At 50.8% G+C, this 24518-nt stretch overlaps 1 protein-coding gene and 1 long non-coding RNA gene across 4 annotated transcripts in view; one reads left to right on the forward strand and one right to left on the reverse strand.

Annotated features, from left to right (window-relative positions):
• SH3PXD2A (SH3 and PX domains 2A) overlaps positions 1–24518 on the forward strand; it is a 239107-nt gene that overhangs the window by 87704 nt on the left and 126885 nt on the right. For all 3 annotated transcript variants that reach the window (XR_005530468.1, XM_039243944.1, XM_039243943.1), the window contains exon 3: positions 1750–1825. Coding sequence is in view for 2 of the 3 variants with exons in the window: in XM_039243944.1 (XP_039099875.1) it covers positions 1750–1825 (76 nt within the window). In the remaining variant the exon portion in view is untranslated. The remainder of the gene's footprint in view (positions 1–1749; positions 1826–24518) is intronic.
• On the reverse strand, positions 14510–18135 carry LOC120239585. Its single transcript, XR_005530470.1, has 2 exons — positions 18018–18135; positions 14510–14676 (listed from the first exon to the last, which is right to left on the reverse strand). It is a non-coding gene; the product is annotated as an uncharacterized LOC120239585 (long non-coding RNA).

Below are 24518 nucleotides of genomic sequence, written 5' to 3' on the forward strand. Positions count from 1 at the left end.
ACAAAGCAAGCACTTATTAAATGTTTGAGAGATGGACTTACAACATTAAGGTTTGAAAACTCATGAGCCAGCTTCTGTTAAATTTCTGTAGTTGGGAAGTGAAAGTTAATTATGATGCAGTCTCTGTCTTGTTTTGAATTGAATCTGCCCTTCACGTGTGGGCTCTAATAGTCTGTGTGCCTGTGTGTGTTAGATGATGATTGTGCAAGAGAGCAACCTGAAATCATTGTTAGCACTGGGTGGTGGGGGGTGGGGGTGATGGGAATAAGCACAGGTGCATGCACACGTGTGAAATCTAGCACAAGACTACTTTTCACCACCTTCAGGACTGGCACTTTGGTCCAAGCCTCCATCAGTAGGCTCCTGCCTGGTATCTTGCCTCCACCCCCATGGCCCATTCACCACTGTGAAGTTAAGCCATCCTGCCCACGATATGGCCCACCTCTCAGATCTCAGTGCCTGTACCTCAGCCCCTACTCTCTCTACTCCACAGCAGCCACACTGGCCTTTTCAGGCTCTTTTTGCACTTCCCGTTCCCTGAGCTGGAACATTCTCTCCCTTCCTTGTGGCTTGCTTACCTACCTCCTGTGGTCTCCACCGAATTGCCATCTGATTCCTAAGACCTTTCTCAGCACACCATACCAGCGGACAACCTCTGCTCTGCTCCAACACCATCCCTGGCCTCCTTGTTCTTCATGGCATTTATCAATGCATATTTATTTGTTTACTGTTTGTCCCTCTACACTAGAATCTAAACTCCCTGAAATCAGAGACTTCGTTGCTTTTCTTTATGGCCGTTTTTTTGGTGTTCGGTGCTCTAAGTAAGGGCTCAATAAAAATCTGAAGGAAGGAATGGACTTCGGATACCATGTGACTGATCTTCCTCATTTGACCAAGGAGGGGCCTGAAGCCCTACTGAGCAAGCTTCCACGCCTTGCCCAGGGTCACTCAGCTGGGGCAGCAGGACTAGATCCTGCCCTGGTCATTCTGCTTCAGCCTGTGCCTTGGAAGGAAGATTAACCATACACACAGGGGCTGTGTGGCCTCGTCCATCCTGTCTCCTGTGTGTTTTTCCAGTTTATGCAGAACTTCAGCCCAGAATAGCAGAAGAAAAAAACATAGTTATTCCTCCAGAACACTGGAAACTCTTCCGGTGGGTCTGTCCCTGGAAAAACAGCAGCAATCTCAGGGTGGGAAGGTAGGAAATGGACTAGGGGGGTCTTACAGCAGCTGGGGCGACGGGCTGGGTTTGGTTTTATAATGAAAATAACATCTGAGTCTGTTTCCGCAGAGTGGTTCTGGAAGGTGGGTGGTCTGTCTCAAGTATCAGGTGTGGCCTTCCCCCTGTCCTGGCCCGGGAGGGTTTGAGACAGCCAGTGGCTCAAGGGCTCACCCAGCAGATAACGTATGGAAGAAGCTGGACCCAAGGAAGGCCCTGGAAACTCCACCTGCAGCCTGGCCTGGAAAGCCTGCTGCTCTCTACCCTGGTCTCATGAGGGGGCATCTTCAGATACTTCCCTCTATGCCCCCACGCCTGCTTGAGACTGTTTGACAGCCCTTTGATGCATAGAGAGCTCTGGCCTCCTCTCTCTCATGCCCCATGTGGTTTACCAATCGTCTGTGAAATAAGGGATTGAGGTGTCTCTCATCCGTGTGAAGGCAATGGGGCCCTGGAGCGGTAGAGTAGAGTGGGGAAGAGACTCTGAGGGCTCTTCCAGTCTTCTGAATCCTGTCTGTTTGGCTCCTCAGATGCAGCTTTTGGATAAATTTCCCATTGAAGGTGGCCAGAAGGACCCCAAGCAGAGAATCATCCCCTTCCTTCCAGGTAAGCTTTGGATGGCCCCACTGTTGGGATGGGAGGCAAGCTGGGGAGAGGTATTTCTTAGGCTAAGAAAACACTGGCTATGAGGCACTTGGGTGGCTCAGTTGGTTAAGCATCCGGCTCTCGATTTTGGCTCAGGTCATGATCTCACGGTTTGTGATATTGAACCCCGAGTCAGGGCTTGAGATTCTCTCTCTCCTTCTCTCTCTGCCCCTCCCCTGCTCATGTGCACACACTCAGTCTCTCTTTCTCTGTCTGTCTGTCTGTCTCTGTCTCTCTCAAAATAAATAAATAAACACTAAAAAGAAAAGAAAAGGCTGACTACTAAGCCAGAAATTCTGGGCAGGGTGGGCCTAGGAATCTTCATACTAATAACCCCCCAGAGATGAGAAGCCCCTGATTGTGAAGGCTACTGCCACCACAGGGACATCTCCCACCATTCCCAGGCCACCTCTATAGGTTCCAGGCCATGCAACTTCTAAGGCATTTCTTAGGCTCTGGGACTTTGGTTTCCTCTCTCCAGAAAGCACAAACAGATCAAGTCTTCAAGAGGATGAAGAACTCCAGGCTGAACTCTTTCCACTAAACCCATTGTAATCATAGAGACCTTTAATTTAAGTACCCTTCCCATGTCCGATCTTGGGTCCTTCTGGCACACACCCAGCTGAGGAGGCTCTGAGAGCTTACATAACACAGCCTATGAGTAGGCAGAGCAAGGATTCGAACCCGGGTCTCTCTGGCCATAAAGGCCATTAACCACTACACCCTTTTGGAACATGTTTAAGGAATTAATTCTGTCTAATTTAGAGGAAAGCTTCCCAGATGTGTCATAATCTGCTATTACTATGATGTCGTAAATTGGTATACAATATATAACTTACAAAGTGCTTTTTTTGTTATTGTACACAAATCTCCCTACTGAGGTGTATATTCTGATTTTTGCTTGAGGGATGAAGATGTTGGGGTTTGGAGATGTTAAGTAACACCTCATAAAAGTGGCAGAGCTGAGTCTTCTGCTCCAGTCTGGGCTCTTTACCCTGAACCTGACTCCAGATGATCCTCTGCCTTTCCCCAGGACAGTGAGCAGGGCTGGGTTACAGTGGGCCTCGTCCGCATTACTCTTGGGCCCCGGCAATGGCAATCAGTGGGACCTTTGCAAGAAGTGGGGTCTCTGTCTCATTATCCTCTGACAGCCCATCAGCCCGTGGTCAGCACCTGCTCAGTGGCTTGCAAACACATGCAGGGGCACTGCCCTCAGAGAGTGGGTCCTCCCTGAAAGGTGCTCCTCACACACCCGCATCCGCTAAATCAGCAAAAGACCAGATCATGCTAAAACGGGAGAATCAATTCAGCTATGGGGAAGAACTGCCCTTCCACATCTCATGGTTTGGGCAAGACTGGAACCAGTCAGTGGGGGTATAGAGAATCTCACCCCTAGGCCCCTTCCGTGAAGGCAGAGGACTGTTTCTCTGTCACTGGCTGAGGAGCTAATGGGGTGGGGAGTAGGGGGTAGGGACTTTCATGCTCTACCTGGCTTTGCACTGAGTCCTGAGGGAATTTAGAATGTCCCAACACCCAGGTTTGTATGACCTTGGATGTTGCTCCAGTACTGTACAGATGCTCTGCCCACCAAAGACCTGGGAGCCCAGCTGGGATGCTGTGGACACAAGTGTCCCAGAGCCAACATGAGGCCAGGGCAGTGCCCTGGTATCAGAGGTAGACTTGGCCTTGGGGCATGAAAGCTGCCTGTTTCCTTGAGAAGGATGGGCTTTGTCTTCCACTGGTGGCCAGTGCTCCAGGGAAATACCACCTTGTTGTCATTTGTCTGCGAGTATTTATGAGGGGCTCAGCCTATGTGAGGCCCGGGGATAAGTACTTGGGGCTAGGGGCTGGGATGGCCTGGCGAGTCAAGGGAAGATGGAGATGTGTTGCCTTTGTCTAAGGAATCTTCAAGCTACTAAGAGAGATGAGAGAGGCGGGGTCTGCTCCCTAATCAGGGCACCAGTGCAGGCAGGAGGTGATGCTTACTAGTGTGGCGTGGCTCTGAGTGTGTTTAGAGCGTGTCATTGTACACTGAGGAAGGCAGCAAAGCCCTTCCAAAGGAGGGGGCCTGGAGCTGACCTCCAAGGACGGGTGTCTTGGAGGGCAGGGAAGTGCAAGGCCTCTGTCCTGCCACTACCAGAGTCCAACATCTGGGGAATCCTGCTGCCTGCCTGGTTCCCCTCCAGAGTCTGGCTCTGTCAGTTGTCAAATGTGTTGACTTCTTTATATGCCTCAGCTTTCTCATTTGGAGAATAGGGATGAGACTAGCGTCTACCTCATGGGGCTTGTTGGCAGGATAGACTGATCTCATACATTTCAGGGGCTTAGAGCTATGGCTGGCCTCCATCAGGGCCCTGGTATTGCCAATTCCTGACACGCGCCTAGTGTTTCACACAGCACACTCACACATGTAGTCTCATTTGCTCCTCCCAGAGAGATTATTATCCCCATTTTACTGACTAGGAAACTGAGGCTAAGGGAGGCTAATAGACTCACACAGGCTGCACAGCAGGAGGTATAACCAGCCCCAGAGCCTTATCTCTGACCTCGGGTCCCATCAGCCACCCCAGGAGAGGATAACCCACAACCGCTGTGGCACCGAGGCTCTCTCTGAACTTTATTTTCCTCTTAAAAGGATTGTGGTGAGGGTAAAAAAATTCATGGGCAGAACTTTGCACAGTGCCTATCCCATAGTAAGTGCTCAATAAATGGCAGCAGCTGTGAATAAAGCCAACCCCAACTCCTGGGAAAGGCCAGCAGAGGACCCCTTCCGGCCCCTACATGATGGGACCTGCGCACAATGGGTGATATTGTACAGAAGAATGAGGCTGACCTGCCCCCATCCCATGCAAAGGAACTTGCTTTTTCTGTTTTGCTGCTTTTCTCCTCCACCCGCAGTGGGCTTTCCTCTCTGATGCTTCTGTCTTGTTCATTCCTTTCCAGGACTTCACTATGGGGCAATCCCGCCCTAGGACTCCGAGGCCTGTGCCTGGTCCCCCCCTGCCCACGAGAAACTACCTAACCCTTTCATTCTCTACTCCCTTACTTAGACAGGAAGGAAAGAGAAGCCAATGCAGTCAGAACCAAGCTAGGGCGGGCCGTATGACATGAGGGTTCCCACCTGCCCCAAGCACAGGAGGAGAGGGGAAGAGGGAAGGGCAATGTGGAATGTTTCCTGTCTTAGGTCAGGTTTCCTGAAAGTAGAGCCTGAGATGTGGATGCTTCCATAGGTGACCCTGAGGGCCGCTCTCAGGTGCAAATCCCAAGGCAGTGAGAGAAGCAGGATAGGGAGGGGAAGAGCCCAAGGAAGATGGCACCAGCTTTACCCTGGTGTAGGAGACAACTTCTATACTCCCTGTAGGTCATCCATTTTCTGGAGGCCTCCCCTCCCTAAGAGGTGGTGGAGTGGGGGCAAGGTGGCCCCTGAGGGCTGAGGGCAGGAGACATGTCTGTGGAGAAGGGGCAGCTGTGAGCCCCCAGCAGCGAACACCCACAGCAGTGAGGGATGAGAGCATGGGCTGCTAAGGGGGTTGTGGGCAGGGGCCAGCATCTACTGTATTACCAACACCAGTTTAGTCTCTGTTTCTACCTCCTTGCCTCTGGGGAGGGCAGCCGAAGTCACCTTCTGACTCCCTGGGGCTCAGCCCTGGCAGCATGACTTAGCAGAACCTGAGTCTCACACTCCAGCCACCTTCGTTCTTACAACCCTCAGGAGGCCAGCCTCGGGAGCAGCTTCACCAGCCCTTTTTCAGAACAAGGAACACCCAAGGGGAGAAAGCAGAGAGCATCGATGATCTCCAGAATAGTCTCCATTTTAGCTTCCTAGGTGCCAAGATGTGATGGGCATTTCTGGGGCATGGGGGGTGGGGATGTGTTTGGAGCATTAGCCAGGTGCTTTGCTTTGTCATGCCGGGCCCCAGGGGGCTCCTCCTAGAAGTTTGACTGGCTGGTGGAAGTGACAGAGAAAGCAAAGGAATTGAGAGAAGAGAGGGAATCCATGGCTTCACATGGTTAACTTAAGCCCCCTCATCTGCCAGTCAAATCCTAGCCAAGAAAAATAAAAATAAAAATCCCATACACGAGCCATAAATCTCAGGATCTAGGACACAAGTTTGTGGTGTGTCTGGGTGGTGTATGGCCTGAGTTCAGAGTCAGCCTGTGGGTTTGAAGACTGGTGAGGGTCTGGGGCTTCTGAGGCCAGAGGCAGAGGCCGCATCCCAAAAGACTGCCCTGCACCGCTGCTGCTGGAGTCGGGGTTAGCGGGAGGGTGGCTGGGAGCCAGGCCAACAAGGTGATGACGGAGAGCCAGTGCCCTGACGACTGCACACCCATCAAATCCTGGCTATGGGTTTGTAGGGGAACTGTCCGCCACCCACTTGTTTCACCAGCTTGGGAAACTGCTTTCTGGGCCTAGGGGTGAAGACCCACTATGTGCTGGCCCATCTGTGTGTTTGTGAGGCCTGCAGAGCCCACAGGAGGGGCATGGAGAAGTTTAGACCTTCGTGTGGGACAGGGGGTTCTCCAGCAAGGCATCTCTGGGAAGAAAGCCCAGGTGGTTTTTCAGGTAGGAAGAGGCAGAGAATTATGTCAGGGCCTGATGCCCTGGGCACGCGTGCAGAGCCGAAGGGTAAGGAATCCCTCCATTCACACCTGGGCCTCCAAACCCCACCTTAGGTGAGAGTGAGGGAGATACCCAGGTGTTTTCACTGACCTTTGTGTTCTCCCTTTGAGACAAGGCCCCCCACCCACTTCACCCACATTTCTATCACGGGGCCGGACACAGAGTGTGTGCTTTGTTAAGACTTACTGGTTGGGGTCTCTGGGTGGCTCTGTCGGTTGAGCATCTGACTCTTGATTTCGGCTCAGGTCATGATCTCATGGTTTGTGGGTGAGCCCCACACTGGGCTGTGTGCTGACAGTGTGGAACCTGCTCAGGGTTCTCTCTCTGCCCGTCCCCTGCTTGTGCTCTCTCTCCCTAAATAAGTAAACTTAAAAAAATAATTTAAGACTCATTGGTTGATCACAAATTGGACATTCTCCCTTATGTATGGGTACGTTTTATTGAGCTCCTTCTGTGTGTATGGCTTTGTGCTGGGCACTCTACAACCCTTTTCTCCAGTCTTCACTGCACGGTATGGGGGCACAATCCCATTTTAGAGAGAAGTCAGCTCAGTTTCCCCCACCACTTAGCCACTAAGTAGTAGAGCTGGCCTCCTTCCCACCTTGCCCTGTGTCTTCCTTGGGCAGGGACGGGTTGCCCCAGCTGAAGGCTTCCCACCCCCCACACCTGCCCAACACTGTTGCTTCCATATCCCCCAGACTAGGGACCTGGGAGTTTCTGCCCAAGGACCCAGCACTGCAGCAGTCCCTCCAGCTGCCATCACTGTTTTGTGCTTCAGAAGTGCACTACGTGGGGCAGAGTGTGACCTGAACCTCATGGGGACTCAGGTAACCTGTAAGGGCTCTCATTCTATTGAGTTTCCTGAGGTCACTGCAGCTGAGTCATTGATTTTTTTTCACACTTTATTATTATTTCAGAACAGTTACAAACAGGATAGCCCCAAGGCTTTCAGAACGCTGTCTTCATTTAATTATGAGTCTCCCAAGATTACCTGTTTGGTTTTCCCAAGTCACAGCATTTTTAAAACTTTTTATTTTGAAATCGACTCACAGGATGTCGCAAAACTACTAGGCACTCCACACTCCTCCCCTCCAGGTCCACCACCACACTGCAGGGTAGGTGACTTTGTTCCCAGTTTAGGGAGGAGTCACATCACCTTCTACCATAACACAGCCACCAAGAGGTGTGCCCGTTGCCCACTTCCCCCAGAGGTAGTGTCTTGTGTAAGTACAGTGCGTTATCAAAGCCAGGAAATGGATACTGGCAGGAGTCAGTTCCTGAAGCTACAGATCTGAGCAAAGGGTTTTTATTGTAAGGGGTTGGTGAGTGCTAGTGGGCAGGCATGCCAGCTGGTGTTGCAGAAGGAGGCAGTGGTTGACAATAGTCCCTGAGCCAGGGCGCCTGGGTGGCTCCGTTGGTTAAGCATCCGACTTCGGCCCAGGTCATGATCTCATGCTTCGTGAGTTTGAGCCCCGCATCGGGCTCTGTGCTGGCAGCTTGGAGCCTGGAGCCTCCTTTAAATTCTGTGTCTCCTCTCTCTCTCTGCCCCTCCCCCACTTGTGTTTTGTCTCTCACTGTCTCTCAAAATTTTTTAAAAAAGGGGCGCCTGGGTGGCTCAGTCAGTTAAGCATCTGACTTAGGCTCAGGTCATAATCTCACGGTTTGTGGGTTCAAGCCCCACGTGCTGACAGCTCAGAGCCTGAGCCTGCTTCAGATTCTGTGTCTCCTTCTCTCTCTTCCCCTCCCCCACTCATGCTCTGTTTCTCTCTGTCTCCGTAGTAAATAAACAGAGAAAAAAAAAAGAAAAAGTCCCTGAGCTCTACTCCCAGGCCTGACCTCGGGAAAGCAGAGGTGAAACTTGTTTTACATTAAGGCATATTCCTGAGAATTTCTACAAATTTAGTTCTGTGGGACAAATCACATCATCTTTCAGATGTCCTAAATACTATTTAAAAGAGTCATGGGATTAACCCTTTGGCAAAGCAGAGCACCCCTTTTTCAGAAAGAAATTCTTCTTTCCATGGTTTTCATGTATAGGAATAACTTGGGGCTCCTTCAGAGGTTGCTGGACACAGGGCCGACCTGGAGCATGGGGACTGGGCAGCAGCATTGACCCCGGGAGGAGCAGAAGAACTCTGCTCAAGAACTGTGAAAGAGCCAAGATTTCGTCCTCTTTGCAAGCCACATTATTAGCTTCCCCTGCTTTCCTGGAGGCTGGCAGAAGATATGAGTCTCCCGAGTCAGACAAAAGATTTTATTATGGTACGTTTGCATCAGTTCCCACTGCCTCCAGGTCCTGTGGGGGTGATGTGTACACCCAGATGAATGCCTATGGGTTACATGATAGGAGAGGAAGCCGGATCTCAGGGAGCCCACATCTCTTATAGAGTGCAGTAAGCAGACCTACCCTGTTTTCCTTCGAGGCACATACTATGTCTGAGTCCCAGGGCCATATGCAAACCTGCTATTTACTCCAGAGCAAGATACTACCTCTGTTCTCTAATCTGTTTCTTTACAAACACCTTTGAAAAGATAATCCAGTACAAAAGGCAAAAATCCCTGTTATTAAAACATGCAGAAACGCAGGAGTGCCAGGGAGATGATTTCACAAGCGTGTTGCTTTCTGGGGTCCCCTGCTTTTTGGAGGGGTGGACAGAAGTGATGTTCTTTAGGACATTGGGCCAAGTATGGTGGGCTCCGCAGCCTCTCAGGGCAACCTACTGTTTACATGGAACTTTCTGCCTTGCGTTAAAAGACTGTTGTGGAAAATCCATCTCCTGTTGCCCATCCTGGGATTGGAGTAGATTTCCTGTGTATCCTGAGTTTGTCAGTCCAAGAAGGCTCCCTGAGAGGAAATGTTCATTACAGAGCAAAGTAGACGGTATAGCTACTGATGTAAAAAGCAAACAACTGTGACCAGGGATCGAGGGGCTTCAGAAGCTGGGCGGTGGAGCAGAAAGAGGTGAACTCACTCTGCAGGTTTCCTCCCACTCACGAGCCATCTGTGTCTCCGTGCCAGCTGGGACTGGGCCTCTGAGCTTCTAGAAAGCCCCTTCCTCCTAATAGCTGAGTTAGTTCCACCTATAGCCATCAGTACTCCTGGACTGATGTATCCTGGAGAAGCTAGAGAGCTGAGGAAGAAAAATGAGCCATAATCAAAGTAGGCGCTGCCAGTCTTGTTATCTTCTGAGCTTAGAGGGGTGTATTTTTAGACAGCAGGCATGCTCGGCTCTTTTGTACTGGCTCACCAGTTTACATACCGGCCCCTTAATGAAGAGGCAGTTTGGAGCCATGGGGCAGGAGGGTGCTGGGTGAATTGCAGGCACGGTCTCTGGGGCCTTCCTCTCCCTGCCCCCGCCTCCCCCCAGGGCCCTGCAGATCCGGTGTTTGTTCAAGCACAGAAGGAAGCAGGGGGAAGGGATGTCTTCGGCTAGAGCTGGTCCGTGGCTATGGCGGAGGGTAGAGCGGGCTCTCTCCCTGGGCTCTGTGTGTCTGCACCGGGTACCAGCCTGACAGAACGCTCCCCATAGGGCCTTGGAAGCCAGGAGGGAGATAGCGTCCCACAGACGCTGGCAGATACTGCATCCCCCGGGGAGAGGACCCAAGAGGCTTCTAAGCCTCACTGCTGACCTGGGTGGCAGGAAGACAAACCTTCTACGTGATAGAGAAGGAAAAATAGGGTCTGCTGGTAATGCTAGGGTTTTAAGAAGATGGACAAGATTATAGGCCTAAGAGGCGCTGTGTACTGTTATAAAAGTGGCTTTCCTCTGGGAAGTGCTGAGTCCTCTCTCGCCTTAATTACTGCCCCTACCCCCCAAGTCATTCTCTCACTCTGTAATCTGGGGTGGGTGGCTCTCAGGGCCTGCTGTTGGCACTGGTTCTGAACGCTACAAGAAAGAGCTGCATCCGTTCATTCCTGCCATAGGTATTTCTTGAGCACCTACTGTGTCCCAAGGCCTGGCTGGAGGTCTCAATGCAGCTAAGAACAAGGTAGGCCAGTCCCTGGTCTCGAGAAGTTCACCTTCCAGTGGAGGATTCAGAAAGCAAACAAATAAATGAGCAATTCCCAATAGTGATGAGTGCCAGGAAGAAAAATAATGAGGTCTTGTGATTTGGGGCCTCTGAGGTTAGTGGTCAAAAGGGCCTCTTTGCAGAGGTGACACAGGCAGATCAGGGCTTCGGGTGCCAGGCTAAGGGGACAGCAAGGTCAATGACCAGAGTGCAACTGAGGGCGTGTGTTTGAAGAACAGCAAGAAGTGTGTGAGGCGTGTGGGGGATGTGAGGGGACAGACTCACCACAGCGAGCTGGGCAGACGGGAGCCATGGGAACAGGAAGTTCCAAAACGTGTCTCCTATGGCACAGCTGCCCAGGAAGGAGACGCGCCATAAGCTTGCATATACTGTGCAACTCTGGCCCAGGCACATGGCCTCCAGGCTCAGTTTCCTCATCTGTCCAATGGGCTAATGATATTTTGCCATGATGTTCCAAGTAGTTAGTGCAGAGCAAGTGCTATGTGAGCTCAAAGAGAGATGGTCTGGTGCTGTGTGCCTGCCTCTCCTCTGGATGATTTTGCAGCGGGACACAGCTGTGGGGTCTCCTCTGCTCTACAACCCTCTCCCCCCCCTCCCCCCACCCCGCCCTGTGCTGACTCAGCTCTGCCCACTGCCTCTCAGCCCCGGTGCAGCTCTTGCTGCTCCTTGCCCGTGGTAACCTGAGGTCGTAAGGAGCTGGTTTCTGAGGAGTTGACGACCCACCCTGCTGATCTGGGCTGAGAGGTGGGAGGGGCTTGAGCTGCCCTGGCCCTGTCACCAAGATAACACGGCAGGGCCACCAGCTTCGCAGGCTCTCAGCTCCAGAGCTGCCAGGTCTCTCTGGGAATAAGAGGCTTTGCAGAGAGCAGGTAGCCACTGGAAGGTGGCTTTCAAAAGTACCTGTGGGTCAGGTCCTTCAGCCATTCCCCTGTGTCATCCCCGCATTTTGGGAAAGGGTCAGGCCACTTCCTAACAACTTGTCTTCCTTGTCCAGAGATGACTCCAGAACGGAATCAGCTTCCTAAATACCCACCCCAAACCCTCAGCCCTGAACGGACTGGAACCTCCCTCAAGAGGCCCCCCATCTAAGCAGAAATGTGTCTCTTTCCATGGGCCAGTCAGTCCATTTAATTTCATGTGCAGTAAAATGTGCCTGGACCTGGGAGTCCAATGCTGGGTTCAGGTGCCTCTCTTGTGAAGTCACTGAGGCACAGGATGGAAGATGTTAAACCAGAGCAGCCAGGGATCGCCCTGTATGTTGGCAGAATCACCAGACGCCAATGACTTCAGGTGGCTGTGACATTCCTCATCTTTCCCCATGAAAATAAATCTTCTCCTTAGCTGATGCCTAAGTGTTCTTTGACAGAGGTCAGATGCCTTCACGCTGTGCTTAGAGAGGGTCTGTGGCCTGGGAGGGCCCCTGTCAGTAAATACACAGTTCCCTGAGCCCAGGTGTGACAGCGATGAGAACAGGAGGGCAACTGAGGCAGGAGAAGGAAGGTTCTGGGCTCCTGGCAGTGCCATGAGAAGCCTGGCCAATGAGGCTGCGTGAGCTTTCAGTGTGGCTGCCACACAGGCCCCTGGGCCGTTGTCACCGGTGTGCTAAGGGATGAGGATTTGTCCTGTGCGGTGGAAGGTCTCTGAAAGGTTTTATGCTGAGGGGCCACATGATCGGATTTCTGTTTTGAAAGGATCCCTCAGCAGCTGTGTGTCCAAGTCTGGAAGGGCCAGGGAGCAAGCGTGGATCGGGGAGCCCAGCTGGAGGGGGACGCGGCACGGGTGAGAAATGAGGGCGGCTTGGCCTAGGCTGGACGATGCTGTGGAGAGGTCGGTCTGAGACCTGTTTTAGAGGAACATCCAAGAGGTCTTGCTGAAGGCTGGGGGTGAGAGGGAAGTGGAGTCATGATGCCCATAGTTCTGCTGAGGGCAACCCTGGCCAAGATGGCAGACCCAGTACTTCCCAGCACTCTCCCCACACCCCCATCTTGGACCTGACCCCTGGGAGCAAAGGGGAACGATGTCCTCCCTCCATTCTGAGATGGCTGAAGCCTTCGGCACACGTGAAAGTGCTTTCCACCAGCCTCCCTCCCCAGGAGCATTCTGGGCCCTAGACATTCTGGTTTCTGGGTCTTAGATTCAGTGGAGGGTATGAGGAGGGTCAGTGAGTGGTGGTGGAGGAAGGAGAACACTGAGATCCGTTGACAGGGAGCTCAGGGCCCCTCCTTCTTCAGAGGTGGCACATCTCCACAGTGTCCCAGGCCCGACCCTTCCACTGTTTGCCGAGGTCACCCCAACTGGACCCAGGCCCAGGGACAGAGCCCCAGGCCAGAGCTCTTCCCAGGCAGGAATTGAGCTGATCCTTGGAGCGTCCCCAGGCACTTATGAACTGATGCACCATTCATCCGGAGGCTCCCTGGCTTCGAGCAGTATGGTCACTCTGGGCCTGGAAAACACCTCCTCTCCTTCACCTGCAGAGTTCCAAGGGCTGATGTCCACTGAGGGCCCCCCCGACGCCAGGCCGCCTGGCCTCCAGACCACAGTGGGCCAGAGGGACTGGCATGGCCTGAGGATGGAGTCTGTTTCCCTGAATGGTCCTTCATAAGGCTGAGAAGGAAGTGCATGGGGCGGGTGGGCCTGGCTGGCAGCTCTAGTTCCTCTATACCCATCAGGGGCAGGGTCCAAGGGAGACAGTTACTTGTCTGCTTCTCCCCGGGCCAGAGCAGAGGGGCTGGATTTCACCTTAGCAAGAATAAATCGGGACACATCCCAGGGAGAATTTCCAAAGCTGTGTTGCCAAAGAAGCCGTGTGACTCCACAGCTCTACCAGCCCTAGAGCAGCATGGTGGTTCCGACAGGTCTGAACCTGGCCTTGGGCTCACACAGATCGAGATGCACGATTCACACCAGGGCTTTCTACTTGGCACTAGCTGTCTGAACTTGAAACTGTGCTTTTTTCGCGGTGGAGGCGGGTAAGCGTCGCCTTTCAGCACTGGAGGCCTTACAGCTAGATGTGCTGGAGTCAAATCCCTGCTCAGCCTCCCAGGAGCTGTGTGACCCTGGGCCAGATTTACTCAGCATCCCTGCACCTCCTCAGAATCCTCAACTATGAAATCCCCCCAGGGCTGTTGAGAGCATTGAATGAAATGTGTCTGTTAAGCACACAGTAAGCATTTAATACACGGTGATGATTTGGTGAATGTTGGTATGGAGCTTGACACAAGAGAGTGAGCTGTCTCTTGGAGCCTTTCCAGGAGTGAGGTCTTGCCTGCAGTCCTGTGCATTTCAAGGTCTGTTGCTCAGAATGTGGTTCATAGGTGACTAGCACCAACATCATCTGAGAGCTTGTTAGAAATGCAGGCTTGGCCCCACCCCAGGCACACTAAATCACGGTCTGCGGTGTGCTGGCATGCACAGGAAAGTTTGAGAAGCACTGTTTTAAGGTCCAGGGAAGCCCTTCCGTAGGCTGTCTGACTTCCTTGGTGTATGGTTATGTTCAGTCCATCCATGTAATATAAATCACTGACCCTGCCTGTGTGAATTAATTTCTGACCCAAGCTTCACACAGGTTAGTTGGTACAAACATGCAGATCTGAGCTGCCCGCCTGTTTCTGGCACCCTGTGGCTTGGGGGCATAAGTCACTGCACAGCCTCTGTCCCCCACCATCAGTCTAATCTGGAGGACACTTGGACCCCAGCCACACTCCCTCATCAGCTGTAAGTCAGGACTCTGTAAGTCCCCACTCTTCCAAGATGGCGTGAAGTTTGGGACCAAGAAATTGCTGAGTTTTTATTTCAGAAGTCTGTCTGGATTGGGGGAGGGAGAGACTGGCCTGGGATCTCCTGCAGTTTTGAAGATAGCACGGCACAAGTATGTCTAAAGTCTATCTGTCCAGTTATATTGCACAATTAGGAGCAGGAAAATGCTTGGGTCCCTTTTAAGAAGTCTCAGGCAAAAGGGTTAAGACCAAAAAACCAAAAAGCAAAAAACACCCTGATTTTTAAAAGGAGCATGTTTTGTTCTTCTGTATAAAACAATTATTGCAAACCTAAGCTCCAAAATAAGGGAGCCAGAGGAGGAGGCCTGAGGTGAGTGAGTGACTGGTAACTTGGTGCCTTCTCTGCTTGGCAAGATTTTTACTCCCAGCTTCTTCTTTCTGATCTGAAAAATGAATTTACAACTTTAATAGTAGCTAATCGGTGAAGATGGCTTAAGTAAGGCCTATATGGTTGGCAAAGCAGTTCTCTCTTCCTAGCAGGTGACCCAGAGATAGCTTTTCATGGAATTGGCTATAGGGGAAAAGTTGCAAAAAGCTTCCTGAGAAACTGTGTGCAGCTTGGAACATTTAGCAGATTAAGTGATTATAAAGGAAAGATTCCTCCCTAAGCATTATAGCTATCATTTAAGTACATACTTTAGCCGGATAGCGTGCAAAGTGTTTCACGTGCTTATATTGCCTCATTTAATGATAGCTACTCCCCTTTATATATGAAAATGGGCTTCATGGGCTGGAACGGGTACATGACTTGCCCATAGCCACTCAACTAGTAAGAGGCAGGGCTGGGATTCAAACCCAGGTCCTTCCACTTCCAAGCTGTTGACCACTCACTATGCTCTATGTCCTGGCTGTGCTTGCTCCAGAGTGAGCTTGACCAAAGATGTATTGCCTGGAGGTTTGGTATATGAAATGGTGAGGATAGTACCTATACCAGAGTGTCTGCATTTCTTTAAACTGTATTTCAAGTTTTGTATGGTTTTAATTTTATCAGGTAGAGGTTGATCAGCTTTGCCCTTTTTTTGACACTTAATAAAGTGTCACATTCCTACAGTGGAGGCCTTGCCTAGATTACATTATTTTCTGCTACCTTTCACTTAACCTACCCAAGTTTAGCCAGCCACCTAGTGGCCAACACTGGAATTGCAGGCATAGTTGCCAGAAGGGAATGATTGCAGGCTTTGTAAATACATACCTATAAAGTAACCATGTAGCAACAGTCAGCACAGTTTAGTAAACCACAGTTCAACAAAGAACTAAAAATGAGGAAGAAAGAAATCCTACTTTACTTTTATTTCTCAATGTGGCCCTAAACCAGAAAGTTTTCATTTGGGGCATCAAATAGAACCTTAGGAATCAGCACATGGTTTAACTTGCTCATTCCTAAAACTTGGTGTGAGAGGAATTCTGAGCCTACTGTGGTGTTCCTGACAGCTCTTCCTCCAAAAGATCTCCTGTGCATTGTAATAGATTTCAGTGTATTCATTCAGATGTGTTCTTATGGATACATGAGAACAGGCCCTGGATATTTCTGAGTCTGAGTTTCCACATCTGGGAAATACTAGGATTGGACTGGATACTGTCTGGGCTTTCTCATAGTCTCAATATTTTGTGATCTAATAGCTTTTAAGACCAAATAGATAAATGACTAATGACGAAATATCATACAAAAGAGAAAACATTTCAGGGAAACAGAGGGCTTGTAGGCTCACCTCAGATCCCACTGCATTGGCAGAATATGGCTTCCTCTGTATAAGGCCAGCTTTGTGCCCTTCCCCCTACCCCCTGTTTCCTCTGGAAAGTGCAGAAAGCCCCCTTGTCTTGAATGCTTCCCTGCAAAGGGCTCCTGCTGAAAGACTGCACACACAGCCAAGACTTTGACCTTCACCTTTGAACCCCTGACTTACTTGGTAAGAAAGAGTTCTTATCCTCCTCTCTCTAGGTTTTGGTGGGGGTGGAGATAATCTAGCTAGGGTTAGCAGGAATTCAATGAAAATATAAATAGAAACGTGGTCTATAAATAACACTGCCCCCAAAATATCTGGAGACATGAATACCGGCAGGCAGTGGACAGTCACAAATCATGACGGCCTGGACAGTGAGTGAGCTTTGTTCATTCGCTTCGGGGTCTCTCGGGATACTCCAGACTTGCCAGTGGGGCCTAGGAAAATGTTGTCTCTTTCTGGACTCTAGAAACGACTTCCTTGTTCACTGCCCTCACACCCATCTTCTCCTAAACCTGCTTTGTGAACAGACACATGCAGTGGAGCAAAGTAATGCTGCCTGGAATCAGACCTAGCTCTTAGGCTCAGCACTGTGGCTTGGGGAAATTCAGAACGTATCTCTGGGCTTTCTTCCTCTGTGGTCATGGGGATTTTCAAAACTAGAGTTTTGAAGAACAGGAACCATGCCTGATCTTACCTTGGTTAAGAGGGTGGAGTCTAGCGTCAATCCCTGTGTTGCTGCCTGCTAGCTGTTTGGCCTTGGCCAAGTAACTTAAGCTGTGTACTTCAATCTCCTTGTTAAATGGGAAGAATAACTGTATCTACTTTGTTGAGCTGTTGTTAAGGAGTGAGTTAATATTTTCAAAGGGCTTAAACCAGTGCCTAACACATAGTAAATATATATAAATGTTTATTAAATAAAGAAACAGGGGTACCTGAGTGGCTCAGTTGGTTAAGCGTCCGACTTCAGCTCAGGTCATAATCTCGTGGTTTGTGAGTTCCAGCCCCGCATCAGGCTCTGTGCTGACAGCTCAGAGCCTGGAGCCTGCTTCAGATTCTGTGTCTCCCTCTCTCTCTGCCCCTCCCCCACTCATCCTCTGTCTCTCTCAAAATTTATTCTCAAAATGAATAAACTTTTAAAAATAAGAATAAAGAAAGAAAAGAAAAGAAAAAAAGAAAAGAAATCCTTGTATCTCCTGTGCCTAGAGTGTTACCTGGTACATAAAGTAGCTGCTTAAACAAATTTATCGAGTGAATGACTGAATGTGACTAGAACTGCCTATCTTGAGTCAACAAGGGTCATATAATAAGATTGTGTGTGAGTTCTTTCTGAGCCTAGAATGCTTTAAAATGTAAGTGGGGTTTTTATTCTTACCTGCTGGTATCGCAGCCTGGCAGGAATTAGGTACACTCCTTCCTCGTCCTCATACATTATTTCTGCCTTGTACCCACTGCATTTTGTTTGCCTGGGACAACTGCCTGGAGCTCGTGCATCCCGGTGGGTAGAAAGCATGCTCGCTCTGATGCATCGTTCTCCAGCAGCGCTAGCCTCTCTGCATAGCCTCATCCCCTGTGCCCTTTTTAGCTCAACACCCGCATTTGCTTAATGCCAACAAAGTTCTTTGCAAGCGAGGCTGGCTCTTACATAAACCAGCAATCATGTAGTGTTTTGTTATGTGCGCACCGTAAATATAAGTAAGAGAAAAAGAAAAGAAAGCTCAATTCTCTCAGAAAGCAGCCTGAATGCCCTAAATATTGTCTGATTCAGGTAACCCAGGGGCTCTCTCATGAGCAGTGCTGGGCCTGGGTCCATCATCTAGTGCTGTGGAACAAATTACACCCTCCTGCTCCCAACTGAGCAGTGTAAAACAATAGCCATCATTTATTATCTCAGAATTTCTGCAGGCCAGGAATTCAGGAATGGCCTAACTGCATAGTTCTGATACTGCATCTCTTGTGAAGTGCGGTCCAGATGTCAGCACAAAGCGTGACTGGGGACTTACTGGGGAAGACAGCTTGTTCACGTGGCTGGCAGACTGGTGCTGGCTGCTGGCAGGAGGGCTCAGGTCTTTGCCATATGGACCTCTCCATGAGACGCTTGAGTGTCCTTACAACATGGCAGCCAACTTCCTGCAACATGAATGATCTCAGAGCAAGACAAGAAGGGGGCTGTGATGTCCTTTATGACCTAGTCATGGAAGTCACCCTGTCCACTGGGAGGAGACCCAGTGTCCTGCCGCTTCACAGGTCAGCCCTATATGGCATGAGAGGGGACCGTGTGAAGTGAGGAACCCTGTGGTACACGTCACCAGAGACCACCTTGGAGGCTGACTACCACAGGCTCCTCTGAAACGGTGTCAGTGGTGGCAGCTCTTGTGGGGGGTTAGGATTGGGATAGAAATTAGAAATGACAGCTGAGTTTGGGGCCCTGGGGAATGTAACCTGTAAGTACAAAAGCTACAAAATCCACCCAGAACTAGGCTGTTGGGCCAACTACCCTGCCGAGTCGCAGCCTGGCTGCTAAGTCACTGTGTGAAGTTGAGCAAGCCGTGGCCCTTTCTGAGCTCAGCCTTGACCCCGGAGAGTCAGGGGGCTGGACATGAGTTCCTCCAGGGTCTCCTGGTTTTAACCCCAGGATCCATTTGGACTATGGTAGCTGTCAGCACTGGTGAGAGCACAGGCTTGAGCTTGTGCTGTAAGTGTCCCACCAGTGACCAGGCCCAAGTGTGTCCCCATCTCCCATCCCTGACCCTCAGGGTTAAGACTCAAGGAGAAGTGCTTCAGAATGGGCTGATGGTGCCTGTATCCCCCCACTCCTCCCTCTCAGGTAAAAACTCTGATCCTTGGTCTTGACGGTTCAGGAACTCAGGTGTTTCTGAAATAGTACAACTCGAATGGCTCTGCTTTGCTCTGTGTGGTCTGTGGGATCAAACCCTTGTCACCTATCCAGTCTCTTCTAGTACCAGTCATAACCCACATCCGTAACCTCCCAACACATTCACTTTACTTTAGCTGGTTTCTGTTATCTCTGGACATTTGCTCAGGCTCCTCCCTCCTGGAACATTCTTTCCCCTTCCCTTGCCCTGGCTCATTCCCACCACGTTTCAGGCCCGTCCTCCCTCCTGTGTGTCCCCGTTGTAACGGATCACACTGCAGCACAATGCTCACAGTGGGGGCTGTGTCTGCACGGTGTGTTGTCACACCCCAGCCCCCAGTGCAGCACCGGCATTCGGGAGGCTGGATTATCAGTAAGTGCATAAGTGGTGCCGGCTGACCATGCTCATGGGGTTGGGCTGGGGTTAAGATATAGCTCTTACGGGGCGCCTGGGTGCCTTAGTCGGTAAAGCGTCCGACTTTCGCTTGGGTCATGATCTCGCGGTTCGTGGGCTCGAGCCCCGCGTCGGGCTCAGTGCTGACTGCCGGCTCAGAGCCTGGAGCCTGTTTCAGTCTGTGACTCCCTCTCTCTCTGACCCTCCCCTGCTCACACTGTCTCTCTCTCTCTCTCTCTCCTAGAAATAAATAAAAACATTTAAAAAAAATTAAAAAAAAAAAAGATATAGCTCTTGGGGAAGGCAGGCCAAGAGGATACACAGAGAAAAGGTACAGAGAAAAGAAGGAATACAGCAAAATCATTAAGAGCCTAGGCACATCCAGACGGCTTAAAGAAATAGGCTATGGCACATGAATTCCAGCTCTGCCACTTACTACTTTTGTGGCCTTGAGCAGGTCACTTTTCCAAACTTCCATTTACCCATCCATGAACTGGGAATGGCAGCAGTACTTGGTACCTAGGTCATGGGTTGTCATGAGATCAAATACAAGAATAGATAAGAAATACATAGCACAGTGCTTACCACACACCAAGTCCTCGGTGCACATTATCTATTGCTTGTATTGTTCTCACCACCCTCGCAGGAGGGCCGGGAACCACAGAGAGCGTTGGTGGGAGGTTGCTGAAGAGAGGTGACTGTCTGGGCTCAGTTCTGCCAACAGAGCAAAAGCTCAAGGAAGGCAGTCTTTGGGGGACTGTGTCCACCCAGAGGGAGCCAGGCAGACTTCCCTCTGGCTGGCGCCGCCAGGCCTGTGGTCATGTGGCCGTTTTCCAGTGGGTCTCCACACCCTGGGGACTTTCCTCTACTACAGCCGTCAGAGGTAAACTGTGTCTGTCAGCATCACCCTTGGGACCATGGCTGCTCCTGCCTGTCCACAGCCTCCTGGGCTGGCTGGGCCTTTCTATTGTGTCTCTGTGCCCTGGAGGCCCAGTACCCTTGGCCTGCCCCCCCAACCCCCCAACTGGCCCCTGCTGTGGGCCAGGCCACAGGGAGAGGCTGCCGGAAAGCTCTGCTCAGCATCCCACCATCCCCTTTCCTGAGGGCAGCCTCCCCTGGCAGGGAGGAGCTGAGGCTGCTGGGGCTGAATGGGGCCTTTATTCCCTGGCTCTCACAGGGAGGGTGCTGAGCCACTGCCCCCCACGCCTGCCACACCCACATCCCCATGGTGGGGACAGCTTGGCCCTGATGCCGGGCTCTGAGTTAACCACACTCTCTGGCCCCACTCTGTCTGGGTCCTGGAGGGCGAGCCCATCCCCGCAGCGGCCCGGCTCGGGGCCAGCAGCCCCCAGCATGGGCAGGGTGAGCTACGTGTGCTAGCCCCTCAGGGGGGTGTGTCTGTGTGAGTGTGTACAGAGAGTGTGTACTGTGAGAGAGTCTAGAGCGAGAGGGTGTCAATGCACACACACTTCTCCATTCACCACATGTCAGCTGGGGGCCACTGTGTGCCCATCCTCATGCTGGGCCCTGAGGATACAATAGTAAATGAGACATCATACAAAGAGGTGAGACCATTACACGTGGCAGTGAATTCTGGGGAGGAGACAGTCGAGGGCTGGGAGAGAGGCAGAAAGATCCCTTACTGGGAGTGGCCTGCCGAGCCCTCCCCGTGCATTGATCTGAAGCACGGAAGGCGTTATCTGTGCAAAGGGCCATGGGGACTGTGTCCTGGGAGAGGGGACAGCATGCACACAGGCCCCGTGGTGGGAGAGACCTGGGCATGTCTGTGGCACTAGCTGAAGCCCAGCGTGGCTGGCCTGATGCGACCAAATCGCAGAGGGAGGCATGAGCCAGACCCTGCAGGGCCTCTCGGTCTATGGAAAGGAGTTTGGGTTTTATTCTCCGTGCGCTGGGAAGTCAGTGAAAGGTTTAAGCAAGGTTTCATTTTAAGGATGTTATTTGTGCTACTGGGTGGAAAATGGACTGGGAATCAGACAGACGAAAGGTCACTGGACGACTCACGGGCTGTTGGCCAACGATGGAGCAAGCTGGCCTCTCCCTTCGCAGTGATGACAGGCACTTTGTGTCGGACCCTTCCTGCATGCCCAGCTCCGTGTGCTGTGCTTGTCTGTGCGCTGCTTCCACTCCGTGTCTTGGCCCTATAATCCCCCAGGGCAGCTGAGAAGGCCAATGCCCAAACCTGTTCATATTCCCAGGATACAGGGCTTCGAAAGGCCCAGGTGCTCTCAACTTTGCGACCCACCCTCTGATCCTGCTGCTGGCAGATGAATGGCCCTAGATTTTGATTTTTTTTTTTTTTAACCTTCCCATTGGACCAAGAATAGGAAAACACAGCTGGGAGGTGAAATCAGACCAGTATGACTGTGACGGAGAAGGTCAGCGCTCTCTGCCTTCGCCGCCTGGCCCAGCGTTAGTGTACGTATCACACCGGTTTATCAAGCACCGTCCAGGCTGTGCTCGGCCGTGTCCAAGCTCTGAATGAGACCACAGCCTGTGCCTTAAGGAACCCCAATGGCATCCAAGTGGCACTTGTCCTCAGTGTGGCCACTTTAAGCACTGTTCTATTTAATCCCAAATCCTCTCCCTTCCCCAGAGCTAGCTGACACGTCCGAGCTCATTCGCAATGCTCTCTCTACCTCCAGGGCGTAGCCTCCGAGCCTACGTTCCCTGCCAACCCATGGTGCTATGGTGCCCAACATCCTTCCCTAATTTGAGGTCTGTTGGGAATCCCTAGATGCCGGCCACCTTATAGGTGATTCCTAAGCCTGAGCTGCCCTCATCTGGCAGCGTGTAATCCAACGTGAGAACGTATAGCTAATGAAGTATCTCCAGTCTGGGTCAGGGCTGAAGACCAACCCTGAGCATCCTCCAAAACAAGGGAGAACAGGCTGACAAACTCAGGGGTTTTGTTTCTGTGAACACTTCTCCTCCCAAAGCTCACGCCGTAGGTAAGCATTTACCTCATGGACAACAATTAATACAAGTGTATTCACATTTCACAGAGAAGGGGCTTGATTCCAGGGATCCAGACTCACTGTGAACTTCAATTTTCTGCAACTTAAATCAAATCATAAAGCATCTATTTTTAAATAAGTGTAGAGAAAATAAAGTAAATGCCACTAAAACAATGCATGTGTCAGCTTCCCCTTCTCTGCAACACCTAGCACCCAGATTAGGGTTTGAACATCCATACTAGTAGAGAAGTACTAACAAACCTCACCTAAAATCTGCTGTGGAGTAGTGAAGGTCTCCTGGGGTGCAGGCGATGCTGTCTCTTGGCCTGGGCCCTGGTTCCCTAGGTGGGCTCCGTTCATGAAATTCATTGAGCTGTTCACATGCACGTGCACTTTTCTGGGTGTATATTATACTTCAAAAAAAAAGTTGCTTTTTTTTAAAAAAAGGAAGGAAAGCTAAAACAAAAAAAATTTTTTTAAATAATAAAGGGCTGATTCAGTTGGTTAAGCATCCAACCCTTGATTTCAGCTCAGGTCATGATCCCACGGTTTGTGAATTCGAGTCCCACATCGGGCTCTGCGCTGACTGTGCGGAGCCTGCTTGGGATTCTCTTTCTCTCACCCTCTGCTTTAAAAAAATGTTTTTAAAAGAAGGAAAAAATTGTCTGGTCATAGCTCCATAAGGCTGCTCAAGAAGGCTTCAATTCTGTTTGCCTCAGTAAACATGTGTTAAAACCTCTTATGTGCCAGGCCTAGGTGCTTTCTTTTCTAGCAGATATCCATAAATCCCAAGGGGCCCCATTGAGGATGGAGGAATGAAAGATTTTGTTCGTTTAAGCCTCGTTCTGTGCTGGGGAATGGGAACCTCCAAATCAGAATTTGGAAAATCAGTTTTCTCTCCTGGATGTGATGGTTCGTACTGTAAGCACGCTGTGGCTGCAAAAGGAATTAAGGTTTCCATCTGTGACGAAACCCCGCTGGATTTTTTCAAGTGTCTTCCCCTGAGCATGTGGGAGAGGGGGCAGAGAGTGCCGAGTCACCTGTGTGAGTCATCTTAGCGTCCCCAGGTGGCCGGGTCAAGTGAGTAATCGCTGCCTCTGTTGTGTTTTCTGTTCTCTGCTGTCTGCACTGGACTGATGGAAGAGTGTCCCAAAGGAGAGAAATGGGAGCTGCGTGGAGACACAGTGTTTTTAGAGGGCGGGGATTTCAATGAGGAAAGGTTGCTACAGGCCGAAGGGAGCTAGTGTCTGGCCTTGGGTTCAGGTTCCAGGGAAACACTATAATACTCAGAGTGGCCAGTGAGGAGGTGGGTGGGGCCAGGCTGTATCCCCACCCCCCACGCTACCCCACCTACTGGACCTGGAATTGTCAGCTCATAAAAGATCCCATTTGTTCAACGTTTATTATGGGCTGGGCTCCGTGTTAAATGATTTTGTACATCAGTTCATTGACTCCTCCCAGCAATCCTTTGAGTTAGCCATTACTGTGCCCATTTTGCATTTAGAGCAAACTGAGATTTAAATAGGTTCTGACTTGTCCCATATCACACAACAGTAAATGGCAGGGCCAGATGTACTAGTCAGGAACCTCTCAGTGACAAGGAGTAGACCCATCTCGATCTGATGTAAGAAAAATGGGGAAATTTATTGGCTCATATAATTAAAAACTTCAAGGGTAAAGGTTTCAGGCATGGCTGGATGTAGGTAACCAAATCGTGTATCTCTCTAGCTCTCAGCTTTGCTTTCCTCTCTGGCAGTTTCATTCCCAGACAAGCTGTCCCCAAATGGTGGTAGAGATTTGCAAAGATACTTCCTGGTGACTTGGGGTTTACAGTGTGTGAGTTAGCAGTCCCTGTAAAAAAAAGTACTTCTCTTTCTGGTAGTTCCAGCAAAAGTCCAAGGCCAGTTCTCCTTGGAGGAACTTGGGTCACATGCCCACGGCTGGACTACACTGATTAGTAACTCCAGATGTTTGGGGTGAAGTGAGCCCTACTGAAATCACACAGCCGAAGAATGAAGGAGGGATTGTTCCTCCAAAGAAACTCAGGCCATTGCACTGCAGATGCTCACAGGCAAACCCACAGATGCCTGCTGTGCTAGATTCTAAGCCAGAGCTATGGGGTGAGGGGTGAATTAATTATTCCTTTTCCTCTCCACAGGCATTGCCTGCATCTTATCACTCTGTCTTAGTCTGGTCGGGCTGCTATAACAAAAAACACAGACTGGTTGGCCGACAAGCAACAGAAATTTATTTCCAACAG

The sequence above is a fragment of the Hyaena hyaena genome, unplaced genomic scaffold (assembly GCF_003009895.1).
Source record: "Hyaena hyaena isolate Hyena2069 unplaced genomic scaffold, ASM300989v1 scaffold_233, whole genome shotgun sequence".
NCBI lineage: Eukaryota > Metazoa > Chordata > Mammalia > Carnivora > Hyaenidae > Hyaena > Hyaena hyaena.